The sequence below is a fragment of the Megalobrama amblycephala genome, linkage group LG3, assembly GCF_018812025.1.
Source record: "Megalobrama amblycephala isolate DHTTF-2021 linkage group LG3, ASM1881202v1, whole genome shotgun sequence".
Lineage (NCBI taxonomy): Eukaryota > Metazoa > Chordata > Actinopteri > Cypriniformes > Xenocyprididae > Megalobrama > Megalobrama amblycephala.
The window spans coordinates 42,988,960-43,004,483 of record NC_063046.1 but is presented as its reverse complement, the minus strand read 5'-3'; the positions used below and the strand labels follow the sequence as shown (position 1 = coordinate 43,004,483).

General features: G+C 37.2%; 2 protein-coding genes across 2 annotated transcripts in view; one reads left to right on the top strand and one right to left on the bottom strand.

Moving 5' to 3' along the window:
- pkd1l2b (polycystic kidney disease 1 like 2b) overlaps positions 1-11,636 on the top strand; it is a 41,397-nt gene extending 29,761 nt beyond the window's left edge. Inside the window, 7 exon segments of the mRNA XM_048185565.1 lie at positions 2,147-2,280; positions 2,365-2,492; positions 6,849-7,009; positions 7,147-7,357; positions 8,453-8,554; positions 8,895-9,026; positions 11,181-11,636. Coding sequence (XP_048041522.1) covers positions 2,147-2,280; positions 2,365-2,492; positions 6,849-7,009; positions 7,147-7,357; positions 8,453-8,554; positions 8,895-9,026; positions 11,181-11,294 — 982 coding nt within the window. The 3' untranslated portion in view covers positions 11,295-11,636.
- Positions 11,637-11,649: 13 nt separating this feature from the next.
- Positions 11,650-15,524, bottom strand: psmd7 (proteasome 26S subunit, non-ATPase 7). The gene is made up of 7 exons (XM_048185570.1): positions 15,300-15,524; positions 14,721-14,812; positions 14,544-14,636; positions 14,306-14,403; positions 13,060-13,140; positions 12,884-12,975; positions 11,650-12,483 (listed from the first exon to the last, which is right to left on the bottom strand). Exons 1-7 carry the CDS (start codon positions 15,371-15,373, stop codon positions 12,027-12,029), a joined length of 987 nt encoding a protein of 328 aa, XP_048041527.1. The 5' UTR covers positions 15,374-15,524; the 3' UTR covers positions 11,650-12,026.

Here is a 15,524-nt window from a genome sequence, read left to right as displayed (position 1 = left end):
ATTTGGCCTCATGGGATAGTAAAGTGTCCATTGTATGCACACTTCAGAATCTAGCCAGAAGTAGTAGGTCCTGGTACTTTTTGCTTACTCTACTGTGAATTCAGACATACTTCTTTTGTCGCATACTGTTTTTTGCATACTACTGTATATAGTAGGGAAGTGTGTGATTTTGGATATATTTCACTATTAGGTGACTCTGCACACTGAATTGGGATAGCAGAATGTATTGTTACAGGAAAATGTTACCCTTTACCTCCCAGACAACTACATAGTGTGGCCCAGATCCGGCCCACATCTGGATTACACATGGACCAGATGTGGGCCAGATCTGGGCCGACACTATGGGCCCTATAATACACCCGGCGCAATGCGACGCAAGGCGCAGCGCAAGTGTGTTTGCTAAATTGTGTCCGGCGCCGTTCGCGTTTTCCTGTTCAGCGCCACGTCCTTAAATTAGTAAATGCATTTGCGCCAGTTAGTGCGCCCATGGGCGTGCTGGTCTAAAAAAGAGGTGTGTTCAGGCGCATTGCCGGCGCATTGCTATTTTAAGGAGCTGAAAATAGACTGCGCCATAGACCAACTCAAACCTGGTCTAAAGTCTAAAGTCAATGGGGCAATATTTTGTTGTTAGAGCGCGTTGGTAGAAACTGCGCCTCTGGGCGCGTCCACAGTGCGCGTTGACTTTGCTTATTACACACAGAGATGCGCATCACACAAACATGCCAAATATTAAAAACAAAAGGATTACAGTGTAAAAGAATATTATTGTGTAGTCTACATAAATATAAAAATGTAATGATGAATAGTCATTGCGTGTATTAGAATTAGGCTACCTATTTTCAATTCAGCCTATTACTACTTATAATGATGAACGAAATTGGCTAATTAATTGAACAATCGTGCCAATACACACACATATATATTAACTGACTCATCGCGTGTACGCCATGTAAATAGCAATCCGCCATGGCACGAGCGCATCTCGCTCTTAAAGGGAATGGGAGATGACACTCTGATTGGTTTATTGAACGTTACGCCCATTATTCATTAAGAGAATAGGGACAACCCATTTAAAAAATGCGCCCCGGCGCATGGACCGTTTTTCCGTCGTTAAAATAGCAAAAGTGGATTTGGACACGCCCTGAGTGCACCTGCGTTGTGCGCTTTACACTTTGCGTTTAGATCGTTAAAATAGGGCCCTATGTTGTTGTCAGGGCTTTAATTAAAGGCACAATATGTTGGATTTTTGGATTAAAATATCCAAAAACCACTAGAACAGTGTTATATATTTTGATGACTTGTGTATCGATATCATCCCAAGTGTTTCCAAGAATGTTTAAATCCATAGAAATAAGCAGTTTTTACCAGGACATGGACGCGTCCGACTGTCCGAGAGTAACATCATACCCTCATTACCCTCAATTTCTGAATTTATTTTATAGAAACCACTTTAATATATTACATGTTTTATTAGACAAGGGAACGACTGTTTGGTTACATTTATAGACAGAAGTCGAATTATTGTTATATAGCTCAACACGTTTAGTCTTATTGTTTAAATCTAGTTTTCTTGATTTTATTATATTCCCAATATAATATTAATGCAATAAAAGTCCACTTACATGCATTTAAAAGAGATTAGACTTTAAATGTTTCTTAACACACTTAAGTACACTTAAAATGCACTGTGTAATAATGTAAAATGAACAGTTTTACTTTAATGTACATTTTACATCATTATGTTTTAATAATCTTTTGTCATGTTTTAAAGCAGCACACTGATTTTGATGTGTTCACTAACACACTAAAGCCACATTAAATTACATTTAAATTTCATATATTTTAAATGTACTAAACTGCAATTTCACCATCTATTTCAATAGAAATTACATTAAATTATATTTTAGTTTAGCACAAATGCTTGTCAGTACATTCAGGAGCACACTTCATATTTCAAAGCCAATAAATAATTATGATATAGCATATAATGATGTATTTAAGTCCTAAGTGGGACAAAAAATCACTCAGGTTTAGGTAAATGAATTTAACATAAGTTTAAGCTTTAATACATTTTTATTTATTTGTTTATTTAATTAATACATTTTATGCATACTATCCTAACAATATACCTCCCTTCAACCAACAGGAAGCTTCAATATCTGTTTAACTCCACCTGGCTGGATATGTACACAAGGGCGGTTTTTACAGAGTTTACGGTGTACAATGCGAATGTCAATCTGTTCTGCATTGTCACGCTGATACTGGAGAGCACTGCTGTGGGTGAGGGAAAAGAACAATCATTCCCATTCATATAAAACCTTCATGTTTTATTGCAAAGCTGAGCTTACACTTTTTATTTTACAGGTGCATTTCAGTTTCACAGCGTGGTGCAGAGTGTCCGACTCTACCAGTCCACAGGTGGCTTTCAGTCGGTTCTCATGGCCTCTCAGGTCTTTTATTTCCTCTTCATCGTCTACTACATGTTTTTGCAGGTCAGCTCTCTGATAGAATCATTTCATTGAACTTTTAAAGGAATAGAAAAAATGAAAATTCTTTCATCATTTGCTCACCCTCAAGTTTTTCCAAATCCACATGACTTTCCAAAAACATTCCAAAAGGGGGTTTTCACAGCGAATGTGATAGAAGAACCATTTTGAGTGCCCCAAAGAACCTTTCAGTGAACCATTTTTTTCCTATGTGAAGAAAATTTTAATAATCTAAAGAATATTTTTCGACTATATAGAACGTTTTGTGCTAATGGAAAGGTTCTATAGACGTTAAAGGTTCTTCATGGAGTCATCAATGCCAATAAAGAACCTTTAGTTCACCCAGAAATGAAAATTCTATCATTATTTACTCACCCTCATGTCATTCCAAACCCATAAGACTTTCGTTCATATTCAGAACACAAATGAAGATCTTTTAGATGAAATCTCAGAGCTCTTTGACTCCTCCATAGACAGATACACAACTGACACTTTGACGCTTTAAAAAGTTCATAAAGAGATCGTAAAACTAATCCATATGAATTGAGTGGTTTAGTCCAAATCTTCCGAAGAGACTCGATCGCTTTATATGATGAACAGATTTAGGCTTTTATTCCCATATAAACTTTGATCAGCGAACATAAAGCCCAACCAAACCTGCTTGATGTGCGCGAACAAACCTCTTACAGAAGCTCAAATGTGCTGCGTAACACGAGAACGGACCTCATTGGTTATTGCATGTCAAGCGAACATGCTTGAGCTTCAGTTTACCACAACTGATGTGTGCGTTGATGAATGTTTATGTAAGGAATAATTGACGACGGGCCATTGAATTCTTCGAAAATAATGCACACCTGAGGTGGTAAGGCGAAGCGGAGTGTCCGTTACACCTCGAGTGAGCATTATTTTTTAAGAATTCAACGGCCTGAAGTCAATTATTCCGCTTATACTACAGTTACCACACCTCAAGACAGGTTCAATTGTGTATTTCAAGACATTTGTCAGGTTTTTGTCCTTAAAACACTCTTGTGTGTGGGACTAATTTCTTATGCATCTCATCCCAGCTTGAGCCTTGATAGCAGAATAATACAGTTGATACAGTTATTAACACACTTATTAACGCAGTTAATTAATTCAGAGAGAGAGAGAGAGATTAAGCAGCATATGTGAATTAGCCTAGCTGAGTCTGTGTGTCTCTCACGGCAGCAGTGTCTCTACTAATAGCGAAACGAAACTTTAAGTTTACCTACCTCAAGAATTGCACAGTTATTACCTCTCTGGTGAGTCATTTTACTGATTAATTCATCAGAGCAGTGCTGACAAAACGTATCTGTGCGAGTGTGTGTCCATACTAACGTTATACAGTATGTTTGTACGTTTGAAAGAGAGAGAGAGAGCGAATATGCACCTTTGGGACACAATAAAACGTATTTTGTGGCAAAAACCATGACACTAATTTGTCGTTTTCATCCTATAGTTTACTATATTTATTTGCTTGGTCGGTGGTTTCTTTTGCGGATGTAGGCTGTAAGGACCTTTTGAAATAAGTGAAATCATTTGGCGAAGTGATATGGAGCTTTAAATGCGGTCAAGACCTGCCTAGAACTATTTTAGCCGTGCGTTTCCCTTAAAATAATTGCACACCTTAGAACGTTGATCAACCAATCAGATTTGAGCATTCAACAGCCCCATAGTAAAAATTTGAATAAAAGCCTAATTTAAATCTATTCATCATATAAAGCGATCGAGTCTCTTCAGAAAATTTGGATTAAACCACTCAATTCATATGGATTAGTTTTACAATCTCTTTATGAACTTTTTAAAGTGTCAAAGTAGTTGCGTAGCTGTCAATGTAGGGACAGAAATCACTCAGATTTCATCAAAAAGTCCTTCATTTGTGTTCTGAAGATGAACGAAAGTCTCACGGGTTTGGAATGACATGAGGGTGAGTAAACGATGGCAGAATTTTTATTTTTGGGTGAACTATCCCTTTAAGGATATGTTTACACAACAACGATGTACTAAAAACAAAAGTTTCTCCTTTGCGCTTTTCCCGTACAGACGACAATGCTGTCAAAGCGATCCTCGTTCACATGGATCTGCGAAAATCGCTGCATTCTGCTGCCAGGCCAGTAGTTGGCGATGTCACTTTGTAAAGCAACACTACACACCTAGACTGAACATGAAATATGCATTCGCATGACGTCACCGTTTTCACAATTTCACAAAAACTTGCACTTTGTATCCCGTTTTAAAAAGTTTGTGTTTTCAGATCCACAAAACGCTGTTGTTGTGTAAATGAACGGCCAAAACGCATAAAAAGTTTTCTGTTTTTAGTCAGAGCAGAATGTTCACGCAGCTCTTTTCAGTATAATGAAACTGAAGCATGACCAGGAGCTGTCAAGCTCCAAAACTGATAAAAAGAAACAATAAAAGTACAATAACAGTAGAATGAATTTCTGACTTGTGCTCTATGTTTCAACTTCTCTTAAACCAAACATCAGCTTTTTGTGAGGAACAAACTGAAATATTTGGAATGTAGTACATATGAGCTTTTTGACTTTTAGGATTCCTTTTTTATTATTTTTGGAGCATGACTGACCATTATTTTTCTTTATTTGGAAAAGAGCAGCTTGAACATCATGTCTAAACATCTTTTATTTCACAGAATAAAGAAGTACTTAAGTAAATAATGATAGAAACTGAACTTTGGGGTGAACCGTTCCTTAAATTGCCATGCTCGTTGAATTCATACAGTGCCCTCCACAATTATTGGCACCCTTAGTAATTATGAGCAAAAGCAGCTGTGAAAATAAATCTGCATTGTTTATACTTTTGATCTTTCATTCAAAAAATTCACAAAATTCTAACCTTTCATTTAAGGAAAATAATTGAAAGTGGGGGGAAACTCACATTATGAAATAAATGTTTTTCTCCAAAACACGTTGGCCACAATTATTGGCACCCTTTTATTCAAAACTTTTTGCAACCTCCTTTTGCCAAGATAACAGCTCTGAGTCTTCACCTATAATGCCTGATGAGTTTGGAGAACATCAGAGACCATTCCTTCATGCAGAATCTCTCCAGATCCTTCAGATTCCAGCTCCATGATGGTGCTTCTTCTCTTCAGTTCACTTCACTCATTTTCTTTAGGGTTCAGAGGTCGGGGGACTGGGACGGCCATGGCAGAAGCTTCATTTTGTGCTCAGTGACTCATTTTTGTGTTGGATTTGAATGTTTGTTTTGGATCATTGTCCTGATGGAAGATCCAACCACGGCCCATTATTGGATTTCTAGCAGAAGTGGATTGTAGATCCACTAGTAGATTTTTTATCTGTTGGTATTTGATAGAATCCATGATACCATGTATCTGAACAAGATGTCCAGCACCTCCAGCAGAAAAATAGGCCCACAGCATTAAAGATCCAGCAGTATATTTAACCGTGGGATGGGGTACTTTTTACCCCTGTGTGCACCAAACCCATCTGGTGGGTTTGCTGCCAAAAAGCTCTTTTTTTAGTTTCATCTGACCATAGAAGCCGATCCCGTTTGAAGTTTCAGTCTTGTCTGACAACTGAATATGCTGGAGATTGTTTCTGGATGAGAGAAGAGGATTTTTCTTGAAACATCTTGTGGGGATGTAGGTGCTGTTTGATCATTTTTTTTAGGCTTTCTGAGACTCAAGACTCAACTAATCTCTGCAATTCTCCAACTGTGATCCTTGGAGAGTCTTTGGCCACTCAAACTCTTCCTCCTCACTTCACATTAGGACGATTTAGACGCACGTCCTCTTCCAGGCAGATTTGTAACATCTTTAGTTGATTGGAACTTCTTAATTATTGCCCTGATAGTGGAAATGGGGATTTTCAATGTTTTAGGTATTTTCTTACAGCCACTTCTATTTTGTGAAGCTCAACAATCTTTTTCTGCAACATCAGAACTATATTCTTTGGTTTTACTCATTGTGATGAATGATTACAGGAATTTGGCATTTGTGTTTCCTCATGTTTATATTCCTGTGGAACAGGAAGTCATAGCTGGACAATTTCATGCTCCTAGTCACCCTGGTGTGCTAAAAAAATGTAAATATGAATGGGAATATACTTCAGAGATATTTTACTCATAAGAATTTCTAGGGGTGCCAATAATTGTGGCCAACATGTATTGGAGAAAAACATTTATTTCATAATGTGAGTTTCCCCCCACTTTCAACTGTTTTCCTTTTGTGAATTTTTTTAATGAAAGATCAAAAGGATAAACAATGCAGATTTATTTTCACAGCCGCCTTTGCTCATGTTTACTAAGGGTGCCAATAATTGTGGAGTGCACTGTAATTAACCATTCACATTTGGGGTTGAACAGGGAAAGCTGTTGAAGCGGCAGAAATGGGCATATTTCAAAAACAAGTGGAATCTGTTAGACCTGGCCATCATCATTTTAAGTTGGAGTTCATTATCAGTGTTCATCAAGAGAACCGTGCAGGGAGACAAAGACATTGAATACTACCAGAAACACAAAGATCAGTAAGTAGGTCTTTTCTTTCTAATGTTTTGATGTGAACATTAATTGAACATCCCACGACCCTACATAGGACAAGCGGTTTGGAGGATGGATGGATGAGTGAACTGAACATGGTAAAAATGCTATTCCTGTCTTGCAGGTTTCCCAGTTTCCATGACACGGCTGTCATAGATGTTACTCTGGGATATCTCATGGCTTTCTTGGTCCTTCTGGCCTGTGTAAAACTCTGGCATCTGCTGAGACTCAACCCTAAACTACACCTCATCACCTCCTCACTGCAGCGGGCATGGAACGATATGTCCAGTTTCATTGTGGTTATCCTCATTATCCTCATGGCCTATTCTCTCACTGTAAGGGGCAACAACTTTCTACAGTCAATAACAGTTAAAGTCAGCATGAAACGGAAGTTATGATAAACTTTTTTTCCCCCCATTGTGATGTATATGTGAGTGAAACGGCTTCTTGAACGAGGAAAAAAATGTAGGGCGGGACTTGATTTTGTCCATCGAAAATTGATTGGTTCATTGGATGGTTGTGGTTTGCTATTAAAAAAAACTGCAAGCCACCTTTTAGCTCTATAAGCAGCCACAGTACCACAGACAATTTCTACTTGTTCCTCAGTTTCCTGTCCTTGATTCTGATAAAACACGGCTATGACCGCTTCACCCAATGGTTCTGTGTATCCTTACACCCTTAGCAACCACTCTTAGCAACGTAAACTGTTTGTTCTCAATTGATATTGTTCATTGAAGCTCACTGCATTATGTAGAAGAGTATTATGAGAAAAAGATTGCATGAGTGAGTTTATTACCTGCATTCATATTTAGCATTTTCCTTCAGGTCAGTCCTATGTTCATAATAAAAAATCTGTTTAAATGTCCGATGTATTATCTTGTCCTTTTAACATTAAGGGGTTTTCCCGTGGCTGACAGCGCTAGTCAAAGCATTTGTCAGTTGCGTCTTGTTCCCTGTTCACAACAATTTAGTCTTTTCTGTCTGACACACTCATAAAGACAGTCTTTGCCGCCATCTATTGGTGATATAATGTAACTTCTGTTCTGTTCACGTTTTTTTTTCCTGGCGGAAGGAAGGCTTTTAGGAAAAGTTTACTTCATGAAAGTTGCATTCATACATATTTCTGGCTTTAATATTTGTATTGTGTGGTAACCGTTTTATAAAAGCAATAAGGTACTCGAGGCTAGTGCTGTATCGTGAATAAGTCACGGCTGAAGGGGTTGCAGTCACTCTGCTTTGCGTCGTGCCTAACAACGCCTTCAGCCGTGACTTATTCATTATACAGCACAGCCTTTTGACAGGAACACACTTACAATTGAAGTCTGTGCAGCAAACATTGAATGGCTGCCCCATAGACTTTCATTTTAGGTGCGTTTCAATCTTTTTTTTTTTTTTTTTAAGAATTAATACTGTGTATTTGTTTTCAATAGTGCAATCTAATATTTGGATGGAAGCTGTACTCATACAAAACGTTCCCAGATGCGTTCAGGACAATCTTCAGTTTGCAGTTTGGCATCTTCAATTATGATGAGGTACGTGAAATGATTTACAGGCAAACTTGGAAAGCAACACAGAAAAGCTGGTAACACCTTACAGTAAGATTAACATGAACTAACCTTGAACAATTCTTCTTCATTATTTATTAATCATAGTTAATGATCAAAAATTGTATTAACATTAGTTAATGTGTTATGAACTAACATTAACAAGAAAATTTTTATTAACTAACATGAAAAAAAGGTTAATAAATGCTGCAAACATATATTGCTTATTGTTACTTAATGCAATAACTAATGTTACTAAATTAGACCTTATTGTAAAGTATCACTGAAAAGCTTTTGCTTTATCACAGCTTTCATGCTATCTCTACAGGTGATGGATTCTGATCCCGTGCTCGGCGCTCTCATCATTTCCACTTGTGTCATCTTCATTACGTTTGTGATACTGACCCTCTTTGTCTCAGTCATCCTTGAGGCATTCGGTGAAGAACAGAAGGATCACCAGGTGTCATATGAGTCACTTTCATATTTTAGTCTAACTGCTGCCACATTTACACTGCAGGTCTTGATGCCCAATTCCAACTTGTTGACTATATCCAATTTTGTTTTTTGATGACCAACTTATATCTTCTTTTAAAAGTGACCCATATCCATATCTGCATTTACACTATACACTTGATGAAACAGCCCAAGGTAGGCGTACTGACCCAGAAAAGCTTAGGCCGAAAAGGAAGTAAAAACTACACGATTTGCAATGGACACAGATAAAATGACAATACAATCTTTTTCTTTCCACACCATCTTTAAAGGTCAGTAAAACATTGGGTTGAGTGTCATGTGATCACAATTGATGTTTAGCTGAGTTGACATCATTCGCCACTGTTGCTTTTTCAATGACGTACAATTCGCATTGATAGGAATATCCGATCTGTCTGCTTACATGGCAGACGCAAGTGCACATATGCGATTCATATCAGATTTATTTCCACATATGAATGAGGCCTGAAATTGATCTGAGAATTTTGGAATCCATGTGCTTTTTTCCTGCTTACATGTTTGTGGGTCATATCCCATCTGTGCCACATGAGAGGAAAAAGTTCAAACGGAATTGGGTCACTTGAACCATGTAATGTAAATGCGGCTATACTGATCAGCCACAACATTAAAACCACTGAGAGTTGAAGTGAATAACATTTATTATATTATTACATGTACCAAATTCCTAAAGATGCAAAGACGTTGCAGAGCATGTACAGCCCTGCCACACTGCAAAAATTGCTTCAGGAATGGTTTGAGGAACATGATAGTGTTCAAGTTGTTGCCTTGGCCTCCAAATTCCCCAGATCTCAATCCGATTGCACATCTGTGCCAGGGATGGGCAACTTCGGTCCTGAAGAGCCACTGTCCTGCAGTTTAGCTCCACCCCTGATAAAGACTCACCTGACAGTAGCTTTCTAGTTACTCTGAAGACTTTTTTGACGCTTTATTAAGGTTGGAGCTGAACCCTGCAGGACAGTGGCTTTTCAGGACCGAAGTTCTCCATCCCTGATCTATGGGATGTGCTGGACCAATAAATCCAATCCATGGAGGCCCCACCTCACAACTTGCAGGATTTAAAGGGTTTACTCACCTTCAAGGCATTCTAGGTGTATATGACTTTCTTCTTTCAGCCAAACACAATCGGAGGTATATTTAAAAAAAAAAAAATCCTGGTTTTTCCATGGGAGTGAATAGTACCCTAGATTCTGAATCCCAAAAAAGCGCATCAATCCATCATAACAGTAATCCACACGACTCCAGTGGGTTAATAAAGGCCTTCTGAAGTGAAGAGATGGGTTTTTGTAGCGAAAATATGCATATTTGAAACTTTATAAACTATAATAACTAGCTTCCGGTAATAGCCGTACGCAAGTCAACTTACGGTGGAAGAGTGACCTCTTACATATGACGTAGGACGTCGGAGTAGCATAAGCTTTGACGAACAAATTAACAAATAGGGCAGGGTAACAAACTCAAGCTCCACTTTTATATCAAAATCCTCCTACTTTTCTCTTTAAAAATTCTCATTTTAGACTTCTAAGTCATGACCGGTGTTTTGTTTTGCTCTATCCTCTGCGCTTCCGGGGTCACTCTTCCGTCGGAACTAGACTCACGTACGGCCGTTCTTGGAAGCAAGTGATTATATTTTATAAAGTTATAAATATGGATATTTTTCTAACAAAAAACAATTGCTTCACTTCAGAGGGCCTTTATTAACCCTCGGGTAAAATCTCGGGTACTATTCACTGACATTATAAAGATTGGGAGAGTCAGGATATTTTTTTAATATAACTCCGCCTGTATTCGGCTGAAAGAAGAAAGACATACACCTAGAATGGTTTGAGGGTGAGTAAATTAAGGGATAATTTTAATTATTAAGTGAACTAACCCTTTAAAGGATCTGCTGCTAATATGTTGGTCCCAGATATTACAAGACACGTTTAGGAGGTCTTGTGGAGTTCATGCCTCACTGTATCAGAGCTGTTTTGGCAGCACGAGGGGGACCTACACGATATTAGGCGGGTGGTTTTAATGTTGTGGCTGATCAGGGTAAGTTGTAAGAAGAAACAGTCACTGTGGTTTAAGTTATAATAACTGAAATGACTCTTCTAATACTCAGCCTTCTGAGGAAGAGGAAATCGTCGACCTGATGTTGGTGAAGATCCTCAGTCTTTTTGGGATCAAATGTAAGAAGAAAGAAGAAGAAACTCATCATAGTGACAAGAATACCTAGTCCTCACCATTGGCCTGTGATGCATGTACAAACTGACCTCCTGCTCTATCTACCGTTTTGTCTTCAGTTACTTAATCAGCAGAAAGAAAATTAATATCTGTAGCTGAATTCTTCTAATTTAGAAATAACACATGGAAGTTTTGATCAAACTTTAATTTTCTTTTCAGGAAAAGCAAAATGTACCATTTTTATAGAGGATATTATTTCTGAAACATGTTCTTTTATAAACTAGCAAGGAGAAACGTGTTTAAATGAACTTTACAGTAGACGTGTTTTGAGAAAAACTTGTGAACTTGTAACAAATTGTACGCTTTGCATGTAGTGAACAAAATAAAACAGGTTAGGCCACAGGAGCTTGTTTGTCATTGCTTTTTATAATAAAAAAAAAAAAATCTCATGAGTGTAAATACAATGACACAATTACATGGCTGCAGTTGGACTTTGCTGTAACACTGGACACTTGTCTTGATATTCTGATGGTATAATAATGGGACTATAGTGTAAATAGGTCAACCTTGATCAGGACCAAAACATGAAAAAAAATGAAAGAAAATTTGCAATGAATTTCTCTCTCTCTTTTAATCAAAACAGAACATAAGTCCTTTATATCAAAAAGACAGACACAATGCCCAATTTAGACTGGAGATTGTTAAACGAGGAGGCAAAAAAAACACAGAATTCCTCCCTTATTCAGCCAAGATTGTGTAAGCCCAAGTTCATGCCAGTTCAGGTTCATTTCTTTTCCTTTTTGTCCTCTTTCTTGGCTGTAGAGTCTCCCTTGTCCTTGTCTTTGTCCTTATCTTTATCCTTCTCATCCTTCTTCTCTTTCTTGCTGTCATCTTTCTCTTGGCCCTCTTTCTTTTCTGCATCACGGTTGGCGATTTTGTTATTGATGAGATTATGGAGAGCCACTACAGAGCGGATGAGCGAGGCCAGGTAGACCACAAGCATCTGGTCGTTGGTCTTAAGGTAGAAGGCCTTGACAAACTCCTGCAGGTTGACATCAGGCAGCAGATTGAACACGTCCTGCAGCTGATAAATGATCTGGTGATTGATGGGCAGTTTGCCGGTTGCAACCTTCTCCAGGTAGCTCTTGATATCCAACAGCTTGGAGTTGAGCCCTTTCAGCCCATGCACCTGATTGGTGATGCGTTGCGACAAAGTGCCAACCGTTGTGTCCTTGATATCACTGCAAGAAATCATCAAGAGAATAAATAAACTAGGTTGCTTTCAGATATTTTAAAGTGCCCCTAATGTGCCATTTTAAAGGTTCCTAATGTTGTTTTGGAGTCTCCTACAACATGTTTACATGCATCCAAGATAAAAAAAAAAAAACACACTTTAATTTTCTCATAATATACATTAGGGAATCACCTCTTTTCTCACAGTGTCTGAAATGGTTCAATAAAGGATTCGGTCTCTCTAACATTTATATGCACTTTGATCTTTCAAAGTCTGCAGACCTTTTACATTCACAAACAGCTTGCTATATTACACACTACATGAAAGGTAATATCCAAAAAAGCACAATAGGGGCACTTTAATACATGTAAAATGAATCAGATAATGTACAAGTTTGTCTGTCTTACCGCAACAAATGCTCTACACCCACTTCCTCCGCCTCTTCTGCTCCGATCTCACTGGTCACATGTTCAAACGTCTTAGACGTGGGAGTTCCATCCTTCAGCAAAAAAATAATGCCAACAATTAGCATGAGAGACTTTAAACATAACATAATATATAACAGAACTACACAAGTACTTACATCATGCACTTCCTCCACTGAGATGTAAGCTTCAGTTGGCAACCCCAGGTCTTTGGGTTTCACATCAATAATGACTAAAACCTGGGAAACACAAAGGATTTTAATAAGCTTAAATGAAGCCGTTTCTCCTGTATGGTGGGTGAACCTCATGAAACATGTCAAGAACATGAACAGAACGTATTCCAACCCAAAATCAAAAGTAAAACATAGGAAATTATATTTTGCATGAAGAAAATTAAGCCTATTTCCAGAAACATTTAGATTTTGTATTGTGGCATTATTTTCATTACAATTTAATATCCTCTGCCAAATCCCATTACTGTAAATCAAAATAATAATAATAATGATAATAATAATAATAGATAATACAAGACTTCAGTTGTAAATTATACATCATAGTAATATTTTTTGTACTGCCTGTAATTCAAGCATTCAGTAAAACATTAATGACTAATAACTAGAGATGCACCAATATATCGGCCAATAATTGGTAACGGCCGATAAAAGCAAATTTTCACGCTATCGGCCGATAGTTTAAAAACAGCTGCATATATCCTGTCAATCAGAAGAGGGCAGGAAAAATGCACTGCATGTGGGCTTTGTGTAAAGAAACCAGTTTGATGTTCAATATTAATAGTTATTATATGGATTAATAACATTCAGAAAGTTAAGAAATATTAATTTATTCTTCAGAATTTAGTTAATGCATGTTAATATTAAATTGAGTAATGAGTTTATAACTGATACCAGTTACTCTGAAACTAGTTGATGAAATGGAGAGAATAAAGTTTTTATTTACATTTCTTTTAAAATTTAATGATTAATTATAATAAAATGATCATTAATTTAAAAGAAGGTATAAAATGCAGAACCCCCAAGCTATCATTCTGAATAATCGTATCGGTGGAGAAATTTAGTATCGCTTTAAGTAAATAGTACTAGAACAATGATTTTGTTTATATTTTTTATTAATACAAATTATTTAAAATGTAATTTGTATTAGTAAAAAATATAAACAAAAATATTATTATAGATAAAAGGAATATTTTAGCACAAAATAATATGAAATATTTATTTTATATAATGAAAAAAATATATATAAAATAAATACTTTTTTCTCTAATTTTATGCAAAATATTATATCTGTTTTTATTTTAGAATAAAACATTACCCAGACATGCTTTTCACCCCGGTACATACAGTGTAGACCAAGCTAAACAGTATTAAAATAAACAGAATTACATACCGAATTAGAGCAGTACTGTTTCATGAGCTCATTTATGGCAATATCATTCTTGTGCAGCTTTGGGCCCGTGTGGTACCACCCAACTATTCGCTCCCTTGCTAAAATTGAAAGAAATAACACCATGACTCCATTAGACCTTGGATATGAGGTCACAATCTATAACAATGGCATAACAGATTCAATAAAGCATACAAGTGCATAAAATATAACATTGACGTGTATAGTTAAGCAATCTTACCATTGACTTTCTTGAACATGCCGTACATATTCTCCAGATAGTCGTGGTCGAGGAACCAAACTGAGTCATCCTTGTCATCCTCATCAAAAGGCACTGCCACACAATTACTAAACATTACTTACACTATATTTTTCACCAGGAAACAAATGCATTTTACACCAAGAGATGCAAACATACCAGCGAAGCTGTTGGACACATCAAGCACTTTCTTATGCCATGAGCCCAGCAGAACCCCCACAACTCGCTTCTGACTGCCAACTTTACCGATCCTGTGAAACAAAGACAAGGATTACAAACAGAGAAACAGCCTGTTCAGAAAGCTATGCATTTTCTATACTAATATAGATAGATATATGTCATATATCAACAATAAATGAAGCACATACTAAGAAAACGAGCAATACATTTGGTTTATTATTGAAATTGTATTCGACTTTCATTGTTGGATAACTTACAGCCCTACTTGAGAGTAAAATGATCCACAACATATTAATAATCATATCTGACTTGCAGTTAGTCACATATCTGTGCCTCTACAAGACGACGTTATAACATAAACTTTAATGTTATTAAGTTAATATCCATAATATATCTATCGCAATGAATAAACTCTAAAAATAGTGTTTCTTTTCATGTTTTTACTTATTCTGTGACTGTATCCAGTTAGCCTTTAGCTTGTAGCGGCTACTTTCATTGACACATAATGACAGTGAGTTAACAGTTTTACCACAGCACCATCACAACACTCATATTTACCTGTTAAAATGGTCCACGACACTCAGTAGCACCAAGGGATGAACGACGACCTTTTCTACCGCTAAGTCCGGCATTTTCAATCAATAAATCCGAATACTTATGGGAAAAATATTGTTTTTTCTGTTGCTCAGCACGCCAGTTTCATGGACGCTGCACCGCTTGTTCCGCTTCTGCTTCGTGTGTTACTCACAGTGGCGCTTCAGCGTGACGCACACGACGCACACT

Bases quoted from the DNA above. Each gene is read 5' to 3' on its own strand.
- psmd7 (XM_048185570.1), bottom strand. From the start codon at position 15,373: ATGCCGGACTTAGCGGTAGAAAAGGTCGTCGTTCATCCCTTGGTGCTA. The intron at 13,141-14,305 runs GTATGTAATTCT...TGTGTTTCCCAG, and splicing joins AACAGTACTGCTCTAATTCG to GTTTTAGTCATTATTGATGT. The intron at 12,484-12,883 runs GTAAGACAGACA...GATTTCTTGCAG, and splicing joins GGTGTAGAGCATTTGTTGCG to TGATATCAAGGACACAACGG.